The 18,931-nt window shown below is 40.8% G+C and overlaps 1 protein-coding gene across 6 annotated transcripts in view; it reads left to right on the top strand.

Moving 5' to 3' along the window:
• The window catches only part of TAPT1 (transmembrane anterior posterior transformation 1), a 237,882-nt gene extending 220,226 nt beyond the window's left edge, over positions 1-17,656 (top strand). For all 6 annotated transcript variants that reach the window (XM_070948705.1, XM_070948704.1, XM_070948703.1 and 3 more), the window contains 2 exons: positions 2,900-3,060; positions 15,878-17,656. In XM_070948705.1, coding sequence (XP_070804806.1) covers positions 2,900-3,060; positions 15,878-16,107 — 391 coding nt within the window. In that variant the 3' untranslated portion in view covers positions 16,108-17,656. The remainder of the gene's footprint in view (positions 1-2,899; positions 3,061-15,877) is intronic.
• The last annotated feature ends 1,275 nt before the right edge of the window (positions 17,657-18,931 follow it).

The following is an 18,931-nucleotide window of genomic DNA, read 5'->3' as shown; positions in this document are numbered from 1 at the left end:
TCACAGACTGATTAAAAGAATTTAAAAATTTCTTCTTAAGCCAACCCGGGTTGCTGAAAGATGGGTTTTAAGGGAACGACAGAAGGCATTGAGGTCTTGGATTCTCCTTATCTCCGGGGGCAACTGATACCAGAGGGTGGGAGCCCCCACCGAGAAGGCCCTCCCCCTGGGGGTCACCAGCCTACATTGTTTGGCTGATGGCACCCTGAGGAGGCCCTCTCTGTGGGAGCGCACGGGTCGATGGGAGGTCGTCGGTAGCAGGCGGTCTCACAGATAGCAAGGCCCTATGCCATGGAGCGCTTTAAAGGTGATAACCAACACCTTGAAGCGCACCCGGAAGACCACCGGGAGCCAGTGCAGCTCGCGCAGGAGCGGTGTTACATGGGAGCGCCATGTTGCTCCCATCACTACCCGCGCTGCTGCATTCTGGACCAGCTGGAGCCTCCGGGTGCTCTTCAAGGGGAGCCCCATGTAGAGAGCATTGCAGTAGTCAAGGCGAGAGGTGACGAGGGCGTGAGTGACTGTGCACAAGGAATCCCGATCGAGAAAGGGCCGCAACTGGCGAATCAGGCGAACCTGATAAAAGGTCCCCCTGGTAACAGGCGTCAGATGTTCCTCCAAAGACAACTGCCTATCCAGGAGGACTCCCAGATTGCGAGCCCTTTCAGTGGGGGCCAAAGACTTGCCCCCAATAGTCAGTGATGGAGTCAACTGACTATATCGGGATGCCGGGAGCCACAACCACTCAGTCTTGGAAGGGTTGAGCTTGAGCCTGTTCCTCCCCATCGATATCCGCACAGCCTCCAGGCACTGGGACATCACTTCAAGGGCATCGTTGGGGTGGCCTGGGGTGGAGATGTACAGCTGGGTGTCATCAGCGTACTGATGGTATCTCACCCCAAAGCCACGGATGATCTCACCCAGCGGCTTCACATAAATGTTGAACAGAAGGGGCGAGAGGGCCGATCCCTGCGGCACTCCACAGATGAGAGGCCTCGAGGTCGACCTCTGCCCCCCTGCCAACACAAACTGCGACCGGTCGGAGAGAAAGGAGGAGAACCACCGCAACACAGTGCCTCCCACCCCCAACTCTTCCAGCCGGTGCAGCATGATACCATGGTCGATGGTATCAAAAGCCGCTGAGAGATCTAATAGGACCAGAACAGAGGAACAACCCCTGTCCCGAGCCCTCCAGAGATCATCCACCAACGCGACCAATGCCGTTTCCGTGCTGTGCCCAGACCTGAAACCCGACTGGAACGGATCTAGATAGGATGTTTCCTCCAGGAATTGCGGAAACTGTTGCGCGACCACACTCTCAACAACCTTCGAAATGAAGCGAAGGTTGGAGACAGGACGATAGTTAGCCAATATTGCCGGATCCAGGGACGGCTTCTTGAGGAGAGGCCTCACCACCGCCTCTTTCAGGGCAGCAGGGAAGTGACCCTCACTCAACGAAGCATTAATGACGCCCTGGAGCCAGCCTCGTGTAACCTCCCGGGAAGCCAGTACCAACCAGGAGGGACACGGGTCCAATAAACATGTGGCTGCACTAAGTCTCCCCAAAATCCTGTCCACATCATCGGGAGTCACAGCATCAAACTCCTCCCAGATAACATTCTCAAGACTGTTCCTCGTCACCCTGCCCTGATCTACCCAGTCAGAGTCCAAATCCCCCCAGATCTGAGCGATTTTGTCATACAGGTATTGTCCGAAATCCTCCGCCCTGCCTTCTAAGGGATCCTCCCGCATTCCCGGATGGAGCAGGGAGTGGGTCACCCTAAACAGGGTGGCCGGACGATTCCCTGATGACGCAATAGAGGCAGAAAAGTAGTTAGACTTTGCCATCTTTATCGCCACTAGGTAGGCCTTAATATGCGACCTTACCAGTGTTCGGTCAGATTCAGCGAGACTGGCCCTCCAACTGCTCTCCAGGCGTCTTTTCCGGCGCTTCATTTCCCTCAGCTCCTCAGTAAACCAAGGAGCCGCACGGGATCGGCACCGGTCAGAGGCTGCAAAGGCACGACTCGGTCCAAGGCCCCACCAGCCGCCCGATCCCAGGCGGCTACCAGGTCCTCGGCCGAGTCATGTGCTAGATCCTCAGGAAATGGCCCAAGCTCCATCTGGAACCTATCAGGATCCATCAGGTACCTGGGGCGGATCCATCTAATTGGGTCCGCCTCCCTGCGGCGAGGGGTCGCGGTTCGAAGATCTAGGTGAAGGAGTGAGTGGTCAGTCCATGACAAGGGTTCCATGTCTATATCCCCTATAACAAGACCACTCAACCACTGGCCAGAGACAAAAATCAAGTCCCGAGTGTGACCTCCCCTGTGAGTAGGGCCATGAACTAACTGGGTCAGGTCCATGGCCGTCATGGAAGCCATGAACTCCCGAGCCACCTCAGACGTTTCACCAACGGATGGCAAGTTGAAATCACCCATGACTAAAAGCCTGGGTGTATCTACTGCCACCGTGGCTATCACGTCAAGTAGCTCAGGTAGGGCTGTTGCCACGCGGCAGGGAGCCAGGTACGTAAGCAACAAGCCCATCTGGACCCCATGGCCCCACCTCACAAGGAGGGACTCACATCTGGCTATCTGAGGCACAGTGGTCTCCCTCGGACCCAGATCCTCGTTAATAATAACCGCCACCCCCCCCCGCCCCTCCCCTGGGCCCTCAGCTGATGGAATGCTCTGAAGCCTGGTGGGCACATTTCAACCAGAGGGACGCCACCCTCCGGGTGTTTGTCCTATATAAGTTTGTCCTATATTTCTAGTTAATGTACAGCAGATTAAAATAGTGTGTATGTGTTGTCCTAATAAACAGCTTGAGGAGGCCTCTGGGGGAGGTGAACTTGTTCAGGCCATGATATCTAATCCTGTGTGTTTATTGTTTTCAGTTTAATATCACTTAAGGTACTCAACAGCATTGTATTGCTGGGAAAGTCCTGCCATTATGTCAAAGAAGCAAACATGGAGGAGAAGTTGTTCAACCCACCTCCTTTCAGCACCCCAGGAAAATCTGTTGGCAAACCACAGAGCAAGTACAAATCTCCTCAAGGTAAGTAAAACCTCAAAATGCTGACTCCAGTATTAAGCAGAGGCATCTTATTTGACTCAGTATAAAGTGACTGGTAGCATCTAAGGAGCTAAATCTTAATAATTCTGAATAAAACCAGCTTTAGACTTTTTCCTCTTCAGAAGAATTTTGCAGGGTTTGAAGTGCATATGAACACTCAGCAGTCCTTTTATTGCTTCAGAGTCCTCAGACCACTCTACAATGGCAGAGCCAATGTTTATGGCCCATGTGTGTACACTCATGCATGGTGGGAACGTGGTATGATCTCAAGGACAAATGGGATACCCTAAAGCTTCGCACCCCTTCTGAGTCCTCCCCAAATACCAGTTTTTCCTGTTGTCAGGGAATTGTAACAATTCAAAAAAAAACTTCAATGGGCCTCAAATGCTACCACTACATCCTTCCTCCAAAATCTAATAATTTGGCTCTGTTTGGCTTAATATCATTCTGACATTTTGCCACTGCTAGAAAATAAAGTATGTCCTCCCAGAATTGATGCAGTTATTTTTTTTTTTGAAACATATTTTTTATTTTTAGAAAAAAAAAACATAAACATAAAATACATCTTTTAAGAAAGAAGTCTTGATCCAGTCATGAATAGGTATATTTGCTTAAAACTCTTTAACAACTCTTTCTCGAATTTCCTCCATTGCATCTTTTAACATAAAAATCAAAACACAAATTTTTAACAAATATTCTAACATCTTAATCTAAGTATTTACCTTATTATTTTATCACCACAAATCTTAATTTTCAAATAAACACAACACTATTTTTTTTTATTGCAAAAGTTTTACAATTACATTTTCACCCCTTTCCCCCCCCACCAGCCCCCCCAAACTTCCCAACCTCCCTAACCCTCCCCTCCCCCTAGACTTCCCTATAATATACTCATAACTGGTAAAGAAAGATAAAAAAAAACACACAAAAAAAACCCCTTAATATGACACTTATGTAAAAACTTGAACCCCTCCCTCCCCTGTATAGTTTTTCTTTTTACCTCATTACATTAAAATATTTCTAATACATTATTTTCAAATAAAAGCTATTTGATACTTTCTAGTTTGATATTTGTTCTGAACATATTCTATCCACCTTTTCCATTCCCATTCATAAGTCTCTTGTGAACAATCTTTTAAGTATGCTGAAATCTTCGCCATCTCTGCAAAACTGGCCATCTTCAAAGTCCATTCCTCAATAGTGGGCAAAGCTTCATTTTTCCAATATTTACCTATCAACAATCTTGCTGCTGTTATCATATACAATATCAATTTTGTTTCACCCGATGTAAAACCCTTAACTATACCCAATAAAAACAATTGTGGAGAGAATTGAATTTTTTTCTTCAAAACATTCTGCATGACCCACCAAATTTTTATCCAAAAAGCCTTAACTTTCCTACAGGTCCACCAAACATGATAATACGTAGCATCCAAACATTCACATCTCCAACATTTTGGCTGAACATTAGGGTACATACATGACAACTTTTTGGGATCTAAATGCCATCTATAAAACATTTTATAGAAATTTTCCCTCAGGTTCTGCGACTGTGTAAATTTAACATTCTGAACCCAAATTTTTTCCCATGTTTCCAACATCACTGGTTCTTCAAAATTTTGTGCCCACTTAATCATACAATCTTTAACTAATTCAGTTTCTGAATTCCTTTCTAGCAAAACATTATAAAGCCTTTTGATATGCATTGGACCTTTCTCTTTTATATGTCTAACCAATTCTTCCTCGTGCAACATAATACCAGTTTTTTGGTCCTCTTTCCATCTCATTTGTAATTGATTATATTGTAACCAAGTTAAATTAATCCCTTCGTCCAACAGTGTCTGCAATGTCTTCAGCTGCCATCTGCCCGCATCTGTAAAAAGAACCTCTTTGTATAAAAACCCCCCGAGTGACATTATATTTGTATTCCACAAAGTATGACCAAGATCCAGCCATAACGGTATTTTATAATCCCATTTGAGTCGGTGCTTCTTCCAAACTCTCATCAAAGAGTCTCTAAGTATATGACTTTTAAATACTTTATCAACTTTGTCATCATAAAATAAGTAAGCATGCCATCCAAATTCAAGATCAAAACTTTCTGCATTCAATATTCCAGCCTTTTTACTTCCAAACCAATCACTTGTTAAAGTTAAAGCTGCTGCATCATAATATAACTGTAGGTTTGGAAGTTTAAGACCTCCTCTTTCTGGAACATCTTGCATAATTTTCAATTTCACTCTCGGCTTTTTCTCGTTCCAGACAAACTTATTGAGTCCAGTTTGCCAGACTTTCAATTGTTTATCACTTTTAAGCACCGGAATCATTTGAAATAAAAAAAGAAATCTTGGCAAAATGTTCATCTTAACTGCTGCTATTCTTCCAAGTAGAGACAGCTGCAGTTTTTTCCAAGTCTCCATGTCTTTCTGCACCTCTCGCCACAACACCTCATAGTTATTTTGAAACAATTTCATGTTTGATTCTGCAACCTGAACTCCTAGATATTTTACCTTAGGTACAGTCTCAAAACCTGCCCTCCTTTCAAGCTCATGTTTACGATCTTGTGTCATGTTTTTAGCTATCATTTTAGTCTTTTTTGCATTCAGTCTAAAACCTGAAACTTTACCATAGTCTTGTATAATGTCCTTCATCAGGATTATTGATTCCATTGGTTGTGATAGGGTAACAACCAGATCATCTGCAAATGCCTTTATTCTGTAATCCTCTTGCCTAATCATTATACCTTTCAAGATATTAGAGTCCCGTATTGTATTTAGCAAGACTTCTAGTGTTAGAATAAATAAAAGTGGGGACAACGGACATCCCTGTCTTGTTCCTTTTTCAATTTTAAACTCTGTTGTCAAACTTCCATTAATAATGATCTGTGCCTTTTGCTCTTGGTAAATTGCTGAAATCGCCTGTATAAATTGATCCCCAAAGTCCATCTTTTTTAAAGTCTTTAGTAGAAAATTCCAATCCACTCTATCAAAGGCCTTCTCTGCATCCAAAAAGACCAGCACTGCAGGAATCTGTTTATTCTTCTCAAGATATTCCAATAAATCTATTACTTGCCTTACATTATCCTTCATGTGTCTGCCCTCGATAAATCCCGCTTGATCATCATGAATCACCTTTTGGATTACTGGCATCAACCTGTTGGCTAATACTTTCGCATAGATTTTATAATCTGTATTCAAAAGAGATATTGGTCTATAGTTCTCTGGTTTTTTAGGACCGACTTGTTCTTTTGGTATCAAAGATATGTAAGCTGTTGTCCATGATGGGGGTATTTTACCCCCTTGTTGAATATTGCAAAATAAATCTCTAAGTTGTTCCACCATTTCAGCTTGCAAAGTTTTGTAATACACTGCGGTCAAACCATCCGTACCAGGAGCTTTGGCTGTTTTTAGCTGTTTAATTGCTACTATTATCTCCTCCTCTGTTATAGGATAATTCATTCTTTCCTTTTGTTGATCAGTAATTTTTGTAACTCTTTTATCGTTTAGATATTTTTCTATAAGTCCATTCTGCACCTCCTCTTTGGCATATAGTTTAGTATAATAGTCCACAAAAGCTTCTTTAATTAATTTTTGTTGAAAAATTTCTTTCCCTCCAATATCAATACTATCAATAGTCCGTATACTTTGTTTTTTCCTCAATGTGTAAGCCAACCATCTGCCCGGTTTATTAGCGTTACAAAATGTATTGTGCTTCGCATATTGTAAGTTTGTTGCAACTTGTTCCGCCATAAGCATTTGAAATTGGTCTTTCAAAAGTTTTATAGCACCGCATATTCTTTCATCTGTTGGATTTTTAATAAGTAACTGTTCTTTATTCTTTATTTCTATTTCCAATTCAGATCTTTTCTTTTGTCGAAACAGTCTATGTTTAGAGTTCATGTAGATAAGTACCCCTCTCATATAAGCTTTACTTGCGTCCCACACAATTTCAATTGGGGTACCTTTATTCAAATTTATTTCAAAAAATTCTTTCAAATGCTTTTTAAGTTCTGTTGTATTTTTTTCGTATCTAAACAAGTTCTCATTTAATCTCCAAGAACGTCTCTCAACCTTATCCATCTCAATTTCTATCCATACTGGGCTATGGTCAGTCAAAGTTCTTGGAAAAATCTTTGTTCTTTTTGTCTTGACAAGTAAATCATCTGACAACAAAATGAAGTCAATCCTAGAGAAGGATCTGTGTCTGTCAGAAAAAAAAGTGTAGTCCAATTCTTTTGGATTATGTATTCTCCAAACATCTTTTAGTTCCATATCTTCTTTCATGTCAAAAAAGGTCTGTGGTAATCTGATCCTAGACTTTGCCAAACTCTTTTTATCTAATTTAGAATCAATTACTCCATTCCAGTCTCCCATAATTAAAATAGATCTGTAGTCCCATTGCAGTATTTTAGTATGTAACATCTTGTAGAAATGGTCCTGTTGTTGATTGGGAGCATAAATTCCAATTAGAAGAATTTGGCCATTTGCTGTAAGCAATTCAATTGCTACAAACCTACCATCTTCATCTGCTTCTATAACTTTAGCTGTTAGCTTTTTATTTACATAAATAACCACACCATTCTTTTTTTGCGAAGTTGAAGATATAAAATGTGTTCCTAATTTGGAGTTTATCAAATATTTTTGATCTTGAGTTGTGATATGCGTTTCTTGTAAACAAATTATATCATTATTAAATTGTTTCAAATATGTAAATAATTTCTTCCTTTTCTGTGCTGAATTCAACCCATTCACATTCCAAGATAAACACTTAAGCGTCATCTTCATCTTTCTGGAGCAAAGAGCAGAATAATCGAATGTCATCCGAAAGCTTCGATCTTGCTCCCCCCATGGCTCCAGTCTCTTGTGCAGTACTCTTAACTGCCTTCTTGTCTTGTCTTTCCTGTTGTTGTTGTTGCTTTTGTTTAAGTAACTTAGATTGAGCTCGAGTTATACGTTGATCCTTAACTTCGATCATCCGAACCGGGTCCAAGATTGGAGAAGATTCCAGCAAAGGCTCATCCAGAAAACCTCCTTCTGCGCCTTGCATTTCCGCTAGTTCCTGCTTAGACTGTTCTTGCAGTTCTCGTTGAGGTTGCTTCTCATCACTCTCCTTAATCTCCAAAACTGTAGATGTACGTGGGGATGGTGTTCTTTCCTTAAGAACAGTAGTGTAAAAGTGCTCTGCCTTCTCCACGGTATTCAAACGACATCTTTCTCCCTTGTATCTAAAAATTATACCAACTGGGGCGTCCCACCGAAATGGTATCTGTAGATTTTGCAATTCCTTAACAAGAAAGCCAAATTCTTTTCTGGTTTTCAGCATTTTAGGAGGTAATTCTTTATAAATTCCAATTCGTGAGCCCCCCACTTGCACAGAAGTGTAAAAGGATTTTTGCAGGATGTCATTTCTTATTTCTCTATCTGTAAAATATATGACCACATCTCTGGGCAATTGTCTTTGTCTGGCCACCCAAGAATTCACTCTGTAAATTTTATCTATTTTGTGAAAAACCACATCAGGATTAACTTGTAGAATCTTGGCCAGGGCCTCAGAACAAACCTGTCTCAAATCCTGTCTTTCCTCTTCTCGAATTCCTCGAAGCCGTATGGCAAACTCCATTGCCCTGAATTGTACCATCACAATCTCATTTTCAACTCTTTGCATTTTATTGTCAACATCAGCAATTTTATAATCATTGTCTTTCATCTTAACATTAACTTCTGATTTAAGTTCTTCAACTTTAGAATCAACTTTCATAATAAATTCTGCCAGGCCAGACGCCACTTCTGATATTTTTTTGGTCACCTTGTTTTGATTCTGTTTCACCATATCTTTAACTTCATTAATTTCCTGCATAAATTCCTGATGTGATTTTTGAAGTTTATCATCTATCTCCTGTTGAGATTTTTGAAATTTATCATCCAAAGTTTTAGAAATAAATTCTTTTAAATCTCCCACATCAAAATCTTTTTTCTGAGTCTGTATCTGTTGTGCTGGGGGAGGCTGTGCTTTATGTGTGGGAGATCCACCTCCTGTTGCCTTCGCTTCCTGCTTCTTTGAGGCCATCCTGCCACGTAGGCTGGTTTTACTAAAAAGGGAAGTTCTTCTTCCTCTCCCACCTCCACAAAGACTTCTGAAAAAGTCCCCCAGATTTAATCAAATAAGAACCAAAGTAAAGCAAAGTCCAGTATTGAAAAAGGAGAAATTTCTCTCTTATTTCTCTTGTTGCAAGCGAAGCAACTTCGTAGCAGTTTAGAAACTTTGTAACAAAGCAAGATGAGTTCAGCAATCCACACTCGCCAGCTCATTAACTCTAAAGCTAAGCGCCATGTTTTTACAGTTCACTTTCACTCATCTGCATTTTTTCACTCAGATTAGAAAGCCAGGAAAACTCTAATACTTGCGATTCCGGGTTTCAGGGTTCAAGTAACAGTATGCTGCTTATTAAGGCTGGTTCCTTTTCTTTCAATTTGAAGTTTCCTGTAGCCGGCTTGTTCTGCAGAAGCAGACTTGTCCCACGCCGCCCAGAGTTCCAGCAGGTTGAATGGGAGCCGCTCCTGTTCCCTCCCCAGAAACTATTCCCTGGGGGGGTTGCAGGGGCTCAACCTGTGCCCTGCGATCTCTCTTCAAAAATCCTAGAGATTTTTGAAGTTTTCGAGCCGCTTCTTAGTCGCGAAGCGGCTCTACAAGCGGCGGGGCTGGCGGAGCTTCAAAAGGCACCGCCGCCGCCGAAGACGAGGAAACCGGAAGTGCCCCTCACAACACTATTTTTATTTCCATTTATAAATCAACTTTCTATCTATATTCCTTCATCCCTGGACCCATTTCCTCAAATCTTTAAATCTTAAACTCTATTAACTTACATCTAATTTTCTTAAACTTATCATCAATTACCCTTTTCATTTTACACAAAATCATTTCATGTTCATCTCACTTCATTTTAATTATCGTCTAATATATTCTTCTTCACCCCATATCTATTGTTTTATCTATTATTTTGGCTGATTCGCAGCATATTTTAGCTGTTTTCCAGCGTATTCTCCTCCATACCTCTAACTATTATTTAGCTGATTCCCAGAATATTTTGTTTTGGCTGTAGCATATTCTCCTCCTCACCTCCAGCTATTATTTAGCTGATTTCCAGCATATTTTGTTTTGGCTGATTTCCAGCATATTCTCCTCCTCACCTCCAAGTATTGTTTAGCTGATTTCCAGCATATTTTGTTTTGGCTGATTTCCAGCATCATCTCCTCCACATCTCTAACTATTGTTTGGCTGATTCCCAGCATATCTTATTTTGGCTGTACATCTCTTCCTGGGTGATTCCCCGTGTGGTTCAAAATATTAACCATTTCCAACATACATTAAGCTCAATCTTAGTTTGTTAATTAAATCTGTATATCTTATTTCATCATCCATCAATACATTAAACATTCGTATTTAATCATATTCACCATTCTCAATTTTGTTAACAATTTAAAATTGAAACATATTACCTCAAGCATATTCTCCATATATTCTCACATAAAATAGTAAATTTTCTTAGATTTATCTTATGTCTATATAACCCCCTGTTTTATTGTGCCTTCCACCTAGATGTTAGTTCTATATATTTAATCTTATTATCATTCTCAGCTTTGTTTACAATTTAACATTGAGGCTTAGTTCTTGCATTAAACACCACCGCATAAAAATCAATAAAATTTCTTGGATTTTTCTCATATTCATATTTATTTATTTATTTTATTTTATTTTATTTTATTTTATTTCTATACCGCCCTACTCCCGAAGGACTCAGGGCGGTGCACAGCCAAACAATAAAACACATACATACAAAATTTAAAAGTAGAATAAAATCAAATTAAATAATTTTGGCCCTGACAAATTTAAAACCCCAAACTTTTAAAACCAATTTAAAATTGAATGTATAAAATACTAAAAGATATTTAAAAATTAAAAATCTTTTATAAAAGAGGGAGAAAATTAGGCCAGGCCCGCCTGGTGAAATAGTAAGGTCTTTAAAGCGTGGCGGAAGGTGCGCAGATCCGGGATCCTCCGTATCTCTAGGGGGAGCTCGTTCCAGATAGTAGGTGCCCCCACAGAGAAGGCTCTCCCCCTGGGGGCCGCCAGTCGGCATTGTTTGGCTGACGGCACCTGGAGGAGCCCCTCTCTATGGGAGCGTACCGGCCGGTGGGAGGCTATTGGTGGTAGTAGGCGGTCCCGCAAGTACCCAGGTCCTAAGCCATGGAGTGCTTTAAAGGTGGTAACCAAAACCTTGAAGCGCACCCGGAAGACCATCGGGAGCCAGTGCAGCTCGCGCAGGAGGGGTGTTACATGGGAATGACATGTCGCTCCCATTACCACCCGTGCGGCCGCACTCTGCGTCAGTTGGAGCCTCCGGTGCTCCTCAAGGGGAGCCCCATGTAGAGAGCGTTGCAATAGTCCAGGCGGGAGGTGACAAGGGCATGAGTGACCGTGCGTAACGAGTCCCGATCCAGAAAGGGATGCAACTGGCGAATCAGGCGAACCTGATGAAAAATCCTCCCGGTCGCGGCTGTCAAGTGCTCTTCTAAAGACAGCTGTGAATCCAGGAGGACACCCAAGTTGCGAGCCCTCTCCATGGGGGCCAATGATTCACCCCCAATAGTCAGTGATGGCGTCAACTGACTATATCGGGACATCGGAAACCACAGCCACTTGGTCTTGGATGGGTTGAGCCTGAGCCTGTTCCTCCCCATCCAGATCCGTACGGCCTCCAGGCACCGGGACATCACTTCAAGGGCATCATTGGGGTGATCCGGGGTGGAGATGTACAGCTGGGTGTCGTCAGCGTACTGATCGTACTCCACCCCGAAACCACGGATGATCTCGCCCAGCGGCTTCACATAAATGTTGAACAGGGGAGGTGAGAGGACCGACCCTTGTGGCACCCCACATATGAGGGGCCTCGGGGTCGACCTCTGTCCCCCTGTCAACACAGACTGCGACCGGTCAGAGAGAAAGGAGGAGAACCACCGCAACACAGTGCCTCCCACCCCTAACTCTTCCAACCGGTGCAGCATGATACCATGGTCGATGGTATCAAAAGCCGCTGAGAGATCTAACAGGACCACGACAGAGGAGCATCCCCTGTCCCGAGCCCTCCAGAGATCATCAACCAACGCGACCAATGCCATTTCCGTGCTGTACCCGGGCCTGAAGCCTGACTGGAACGGATCCAGATACGTCGTTTCATCCAGGTGCTGGGGGAGCTGTTGCGCGACCACACTCTCAACAACCTTCGCCACGAAGCGAAGGTTGGAGACCGGACGATAATTTACCAACATTGCCGGGTCCAGGGAAGGCTTCTTGAGGAGAGATCTCACCACCGCCTCTTTCAAGGCGGTGGGAAAGTCACCCTCACCCAGCGAAGCGTTTATAATCCCCTGGAGCCAGCCTCGTGTCACTTCCCGGGAAGCCAGTACTAACCAGGAAGGACACGGGTCCAATAAACAAGTGGTCGCGTTCAGTCTACCCAGAATCCTGTCCACGTCCTCAGGGATCATACAGTTTTATTCACCTATAAGAAACTCCTTTTTCTCAATACATTCCATCTTTATTACATTTTTCTATTTAGTCACATTATTTTATTATCCATCATTATGTCTCTTTAAACACCTCCTTTTATAATTATTAATCATCTAAGCAATACAATTCATTTATTAATCAGACTGTTTTTGTATTCTTCTTTCCAGCCGTATATATTTTATATTTTCATTTCCTTGTCTAGCAATTTATATTCCATGTCAAATTCAATGTTCCCAAAATTGTTTTTTCCTATATCAATTAAGTCTTTTTATTACTTCAATTCCCTGCAAAGTATATTAACTTTCCTTCTTTTGTTGCTGCGCCATTTGACTTCTTTTATTCCTGTGCCAGTTAGTCTCAATTATAAAAGTTCCGTTGTATTTCCTCTCTCTTTCCACCAAAAAAGCCATCTGTAGACAAAGGAAAAGCCTCTACCACCAACTTCTCCCGGCAATTATCAGTAATTTCATACTTCTCCCAAGCAAACAGCAAGTTACAATGTTTATTTTTAAAATGGAAGGTGTTGCTCCTCGATCCACACTTTCCCTTAGTCACGCCAATCTCCATTTTGTTGTGATTATATAACAGTCCAATTTAGCTCTTTTTTTCTTTTAGATTTTAAAAATATTAAATCCCTTTTCTTTTTTCCCTTTTTTCCAAGACCAATTCTAATTTAAAAGTTCTCTCCAGGCTTTTCAACCTGCCTCAATGTTTGATTGTTCCAATTAATTCAATACCATAGTAATTTTCCCTGCGGGTTTTCTCCTTCTAAAGTCACTTTTCAAGATCTTCTATGCCCCTCAAATCCACAGCTGCTGTTTAAGACTAGGGGCCTTACAAATAACAATTATACTCTAGCGTTGTTCCCAGCCTGGGTTGGTGTCACTCACCCAGCTTCAGAGAGCTTTGTTCTTTTTCACTTTCCTCCTGCACATCTCCTGTTTCAGTTTGTCCCAGCTTTGTGGCAGCCGCCATGGCTACCGCCCCCCGCTGCCGACTCACAGAGGTTCCCTCTGACCTCCAAGGAACTTGCCTGTTCCTCTCGGTCGTCCGAGGTGCCCCTCTTCTTCCCCCGTCCCTGCAAGACGGGTTCGGTCCGAAGACCCATCGGCGGCGGTTCGACAGCTGGGGTTTTCGCTGGGCTCAACAGAGCCCGCTATTTCCCCAACTGTCTTGCCGCGATGTCAAGCCGGAAGTCCCAGAATTGATGCAGTTATTGATGGCAATATTTTGCTCTCTGAGAAACTTATACCTTCTACATAGAAGTAAAAAGAACAATCTTGGTAGTCAGAATATCTTGAGGAAGACTCATTCAGTACAAACAGTGCCTAATTTTGTGCTGCTAGGAAGTATAGATTGGTACAAAGGAGAAAAACAGGTTTATTCCAAACTCTGAATACAGTGACTCCACAAGGAGTATTTTAACTGCCTTGTGTTTTGATAAGACAAAATATTTCATAAATATCAAGTGTACCATTATAAAGAATAGTGATAACACATACCTTCCTTACTTGCTTTTCACACAGGCATGCATGCAAGGAAGTAAGGTGATAGTTTACATGGCCCTATTTGTTACAGAAAAATTGGCCAAGGGAACAATTTTTAAGGACAAGATAAAAAAAACATTAAAATCCCATCGTAAAACAATGAAAGCGTACTTTGTGCCTGTTTTTTTATCTTGCTTTATACAAGCAGTCCTAAAAGTGAGCCCACTTAAAAAAACAAGCCAGAGCAATGCATTCTTTTCAAAACTACCCATGAACATCACAGCAGCAAAATGCCCTTCTCTGACAGTTGCATTAAGTTTTCTTTTTCATAAATCAGACTTTTGCATTTTCAAAGCTCAATGAAACAAAACTTTTTGCCATCAGCATTCTAAAAACTCCAGACATAATATTCAGGATGCAATTCAAAATTCTAACTTTCCCATGGCACAGTTTTTAACATGAGTGTAGAGCAGCGGTGAAATCCCCCCAGTTCTATCCAGCTTGGCAAACCAGTAGCACCCATGGTGGGAGGCTCCACCCATCCGCCGGGACATCATTACGTCCTGTTTTTTTACCATCTGTGCATGTGCAGAAGAGGTGCGCGTGCGTAACATGCATACGCTCCCGTTCCTGAACCGGTAGCGAGGTAAGTGGATTTCACTGCTGGTGTAGAGTTTACCTGTCAAAGAAGCAGCAATCATTTTCTGAGTCCCAAAATGGTTTTCTGTCCCAAACATAAGTAATTGCATGTTCTTTCTTTCTCTTTCCTCTCTTCAAGGGGCTCTGGCAAATGACAATTGTACCTTCTATTTGATTTGCTAATTTGCTCTTTCACTTTTCACTGCAGGAATAGTTTACATAAATAGATAAATAACTGATCTAGGGAACAAACAAAAAGCAAGCTGCAAGCACAGTGTCACTTAAATAATCTCATTTGTCCCAAGATTGGAGTAAAAAGTGGTAACCCAACTAATTTGGGTAAAAAACAGATCTTTCCTCCTATTTGTTACATCTCTGATTAGGAAGTTTCCTATTTGATTAAAGACTACCAGCTTCAAGAAGATGTATTTCTTTAATGTGATCTTTAAAGCTTTTCCAAGTTAGTTGTCATAATTGCATGCTCTAATTATATAGGTCCCTTGTTGAATGAACACATGTTTTATGCTGTCCTGTGCAGAGTTCCTATTGTTATGATAATGGAGACACTTACACTTACACTTACACTTTTGTGTAATGAGTTGTTCTACCTGCTAAGGATACTCAGACCACATTCAAGTCTTCACGTCATGAATGCCTATACACCTTCATTCTTTCTTATTTATTGGCTGAAAGGTCTTATATGAAAATGGTATCATATGTCATCAAAGAACCCAAAAAAATCAGACTTAGTGTGGAACATTATCATTAACAAACCAAAGAAAACATATGACTGAATTCTTGAAAACCCAAACAAAGTAGTTTGAGTTGTCTTGTGTCTTCCCTGAGACAAGGTGCTATATTACACTGTTGCAGCAAACCCAATAAAAAGTGTGATGGCACCTTTGTATCTGATGAAGAAGACTGCAATCCATTTGTTAGTCTTGAAAATGCCATAAGGGTGTTTGTTGTTCTTGGAACCCCCCCCCCATTCCTCCCCTTTGAAATATATTTTATTGGTAGACACTGTATTAGAGTCTTTTTGAGTAGGTGGCTACAGTGATCTAAATAAAGACAACAAAATGAGTTTATGTTTATATTTCACACAGGACTTTCCACTGAGGAAGGCTTCTCCACTTCAGTGACCAGTCAGCCTGTGCAACCAAAGGAAAATGTAGCCCCCCAACTGGTGACAAGTCCCTCTGACCAGTTTCTGACCACTCCTGACGGAGATGAGAAAGACATATGCCAAGACAGTTCAGAATCCAAATTCCGATCTACAAAGAAAGATTTGTTGGAGATAGACAGGTTTACCATTTGTGGAAATCGAATTGACTAGCAGTCTGTGAGTGGGAGACTGAGCAGTTGGAACAGGAAGGGCTGTCAGTGACAGACAGATGCCAAACAGGCATACCAATATTTATTTAAAACTTAAATTATTAACAACAAATCTATTGACAAGGGTATAAGTTGGCTTTAAAAATGGATCAAGTGTCAGCTTTGTAACCTTGGTATTTTGAAAAATGATTTTTTAAAAAAAAACCATTGACAGTTGGACAGAGCTGCAGTGTCGCTTTTCTGAAAAGTGATCTATCTTCAAACTCCTTTTCCTGTATGAATCTGTGTTTCATTCACACTTCGTTTTGCCAGGCCATAGAGAATTTTGAAAAGTTATTGAGAAGCATTTCTCTCCCTTTGCTTTCATGAGCAGATTTCTCCCTCAATTAAAAATTCCTCTTGCCATTTTTTCCCATATTTACAGGAAATTAAATAATCAGGATAAACTTACCCCCAGGAGATGGCTCAAAATGCATTTCATCTAACTAAAATTGACCATCCTTAAAGATTTTCTACTAATTGTTTTCATCCTAAATCTTAAGCTTTTAAATCAGAAATTGATCATAACAAGGGAAGAGTTGAATGTTTGAAGGAACAAGAAGTCAGGAGTTATCTTTGCTCTTCAGCATTTTAAGTATCAAGGTAGAAATCAGTATGCTTCAGTTCCAGCTGCCAGCCTATTCAATGTGCAACAATTTTCTTTGCATTATACGTCAAACAATTGAAGAGTATTTTTTTTTTTGCTTTGGCTGGAAAAGCAGCATGTCGCCAAAATGACAGACTAACATAGATTTTCCTGAAAACTAGCTTTATGAAATGCTTGGTTTTGAAATACAAAGCAGCTTCAGTTTATGCGTATAGAGGAGTGCACAGAAGATTAAGACAAAAATTATGGTTCTTTTTAACTCCACATATTTAAGAGCAAATCTATACTCAAGGTGCTCCTTTCTTCTCTATCCTCAATGCCTAAGGAACACAATGCAATATCAAGTGTGTGTGTTTTTTAAATAAAAAGCAAAATTGTGTGTGTTGAATAATAAGCAAATCTTTGGCAACTTACTTCTTAGCTGTTGCAGAGTGGCCAAAACAAATATTTTACAATGCTAATGTTTGAAGTCCAGAATACATTTATTATTTCCCCAAAGTTGAGAGGATGAATACGTGGGAATGGTATCCTGACAAGCAGGTTTCAAGAAAGAAGGCAGTATGGATAGCCAAGTGTTTCTAATAATTTTCTCCCCATGCTGCCAACCTCCTTTGACCAGCTTCTCAACTTAAGAGAACATTGTGGGAGAAATATAAAACTTGAAGTTGAAGTTTACAAGAGATTAATTTCATAGTCATGCTGCTTCTGGCAAATTTGATTCATTAAAATTCAATTCAGAACATTTGTTAAATCTTGTAATTTGATTTTATTTAAATGTAGCTGAAAGGAAGCTTGGAATGAACTTTTCCTTGTAAAATAATTATGTATGAATTTTATAAGTGCATCTTGTGTGTCAAAATAAAAACTCAATTTTGTAGCCTTTGTTTACAAAAGAAAACAGCAACCACATACTGTGTTCAAGACTCCCAGCTTTTTTGCTAGAAGAAATTTGAAGGATGTTGAAGCAAATTTTTACTGAAGTAGAGTTTTAATTCAGATCCATCCATCCTCAAGTATTCTACATGCATACATTAGAGACGATTCTTCCAGCAGGAGCCTTAAAGATTGATGGGGTGTCCATGTTCATGTGGAAAATGCTATTGGCAGGTTCATGTATCTGTGACTACAAAGATGGTCCTCAGAGGGTCCTGTGACTACATGTGGGTCCTCTTGTGCTGTTGGAGCTCTATATTTCTTGGTTAGAAACCTGGCTAAGGCCTTTTTGGTTTTATCTTTTGCTAAAATTTCATTGGCATCAGCCTGTTGAGAAAATAAGCTGTTTTTACCATTTCATGGGTGTTATCTTCGCTCTAAGAAAGCAAAAATTGACCTGATATCTGCTGAGCTAGACATAATTTCAACTAAAAAAAACTCTTAAAATAACCCACCCACCCCAGTTCATTAGGATATCCTGTTTTTTTCCTATTTTGTATTCCTTTGATATGATTTTGATTATACTTACTAGAATTGGTCCATTACCACCACCTAAGCTTTTTATGCAGCATATATCTCATCAAACACAAATCAACTTTTAATAATTTAATATCCTGCTTCTCTCTCTCACTCACACACACACACACAAATACTTTAACATAGCTTTGTTCTCAACTCAGAATTATAAATAAATAAAGATTGTAAATAAATACAATCTTACCTATTTAAAACAAATCCTGCAATACAACCAAATACAGATATGAATGAAATAAATCTAGGAGTTGATGACAGTAGAGTAGAATAATCAGGCCTGTCTTTGAACGTTTTAAAGAGCATCAAGCCTTTACAGAAATGAAATTAATTAACTCAATGTAAGTACCACCCAAGTCCAAACTGATTCTGGGCAGTGTACTATAAACAAAATAGAAAATACAATATGTATAGAAGACAATAGAATTTTATTGTGATTTTAAATGTACAGTAATCAGCATATATTAAAATGGAATTTCTTTGCATTCAGCTCTCAGAGGATAACCATTATGCATATAGCCATATACACAAACGTATATGACACAGAGAAACATAATGATCTAGTTCCAATGTATACATATACATGGCGGGGAAAAAAGAGTTTACAAGACGGCATAGGGAACAAAGTTGTTACAGAATCTAGTAGTCCTGTTATAAATACTTCGAAATCTCTTCCCAGAGGGAAGCAACAGAAACAGACCAGAAGTGGGGTGTG

The sequence above is a fragment of the Pituophis catenifer genome, unplaced genomic scaffold (genome assembly GCF_029215685.1).
Source record: "Pituophis catenifer annectens isolate HBS135680 unplaced genomic scaffold, rPitCat1.0.hap2 SCAF_8, whole genome shotgun sequence".
Taxonomy (NCBI): Eukaryota; Metazoa; Chordata; class Lepidosauria; order Squamata; family Colubridae; genus Pituophis; species Pituophis catenifer.
Note: the sequence above shows the minus strand (reverse complement) of the source record. Positions and strands in the feature narration are given on the sequence as shown.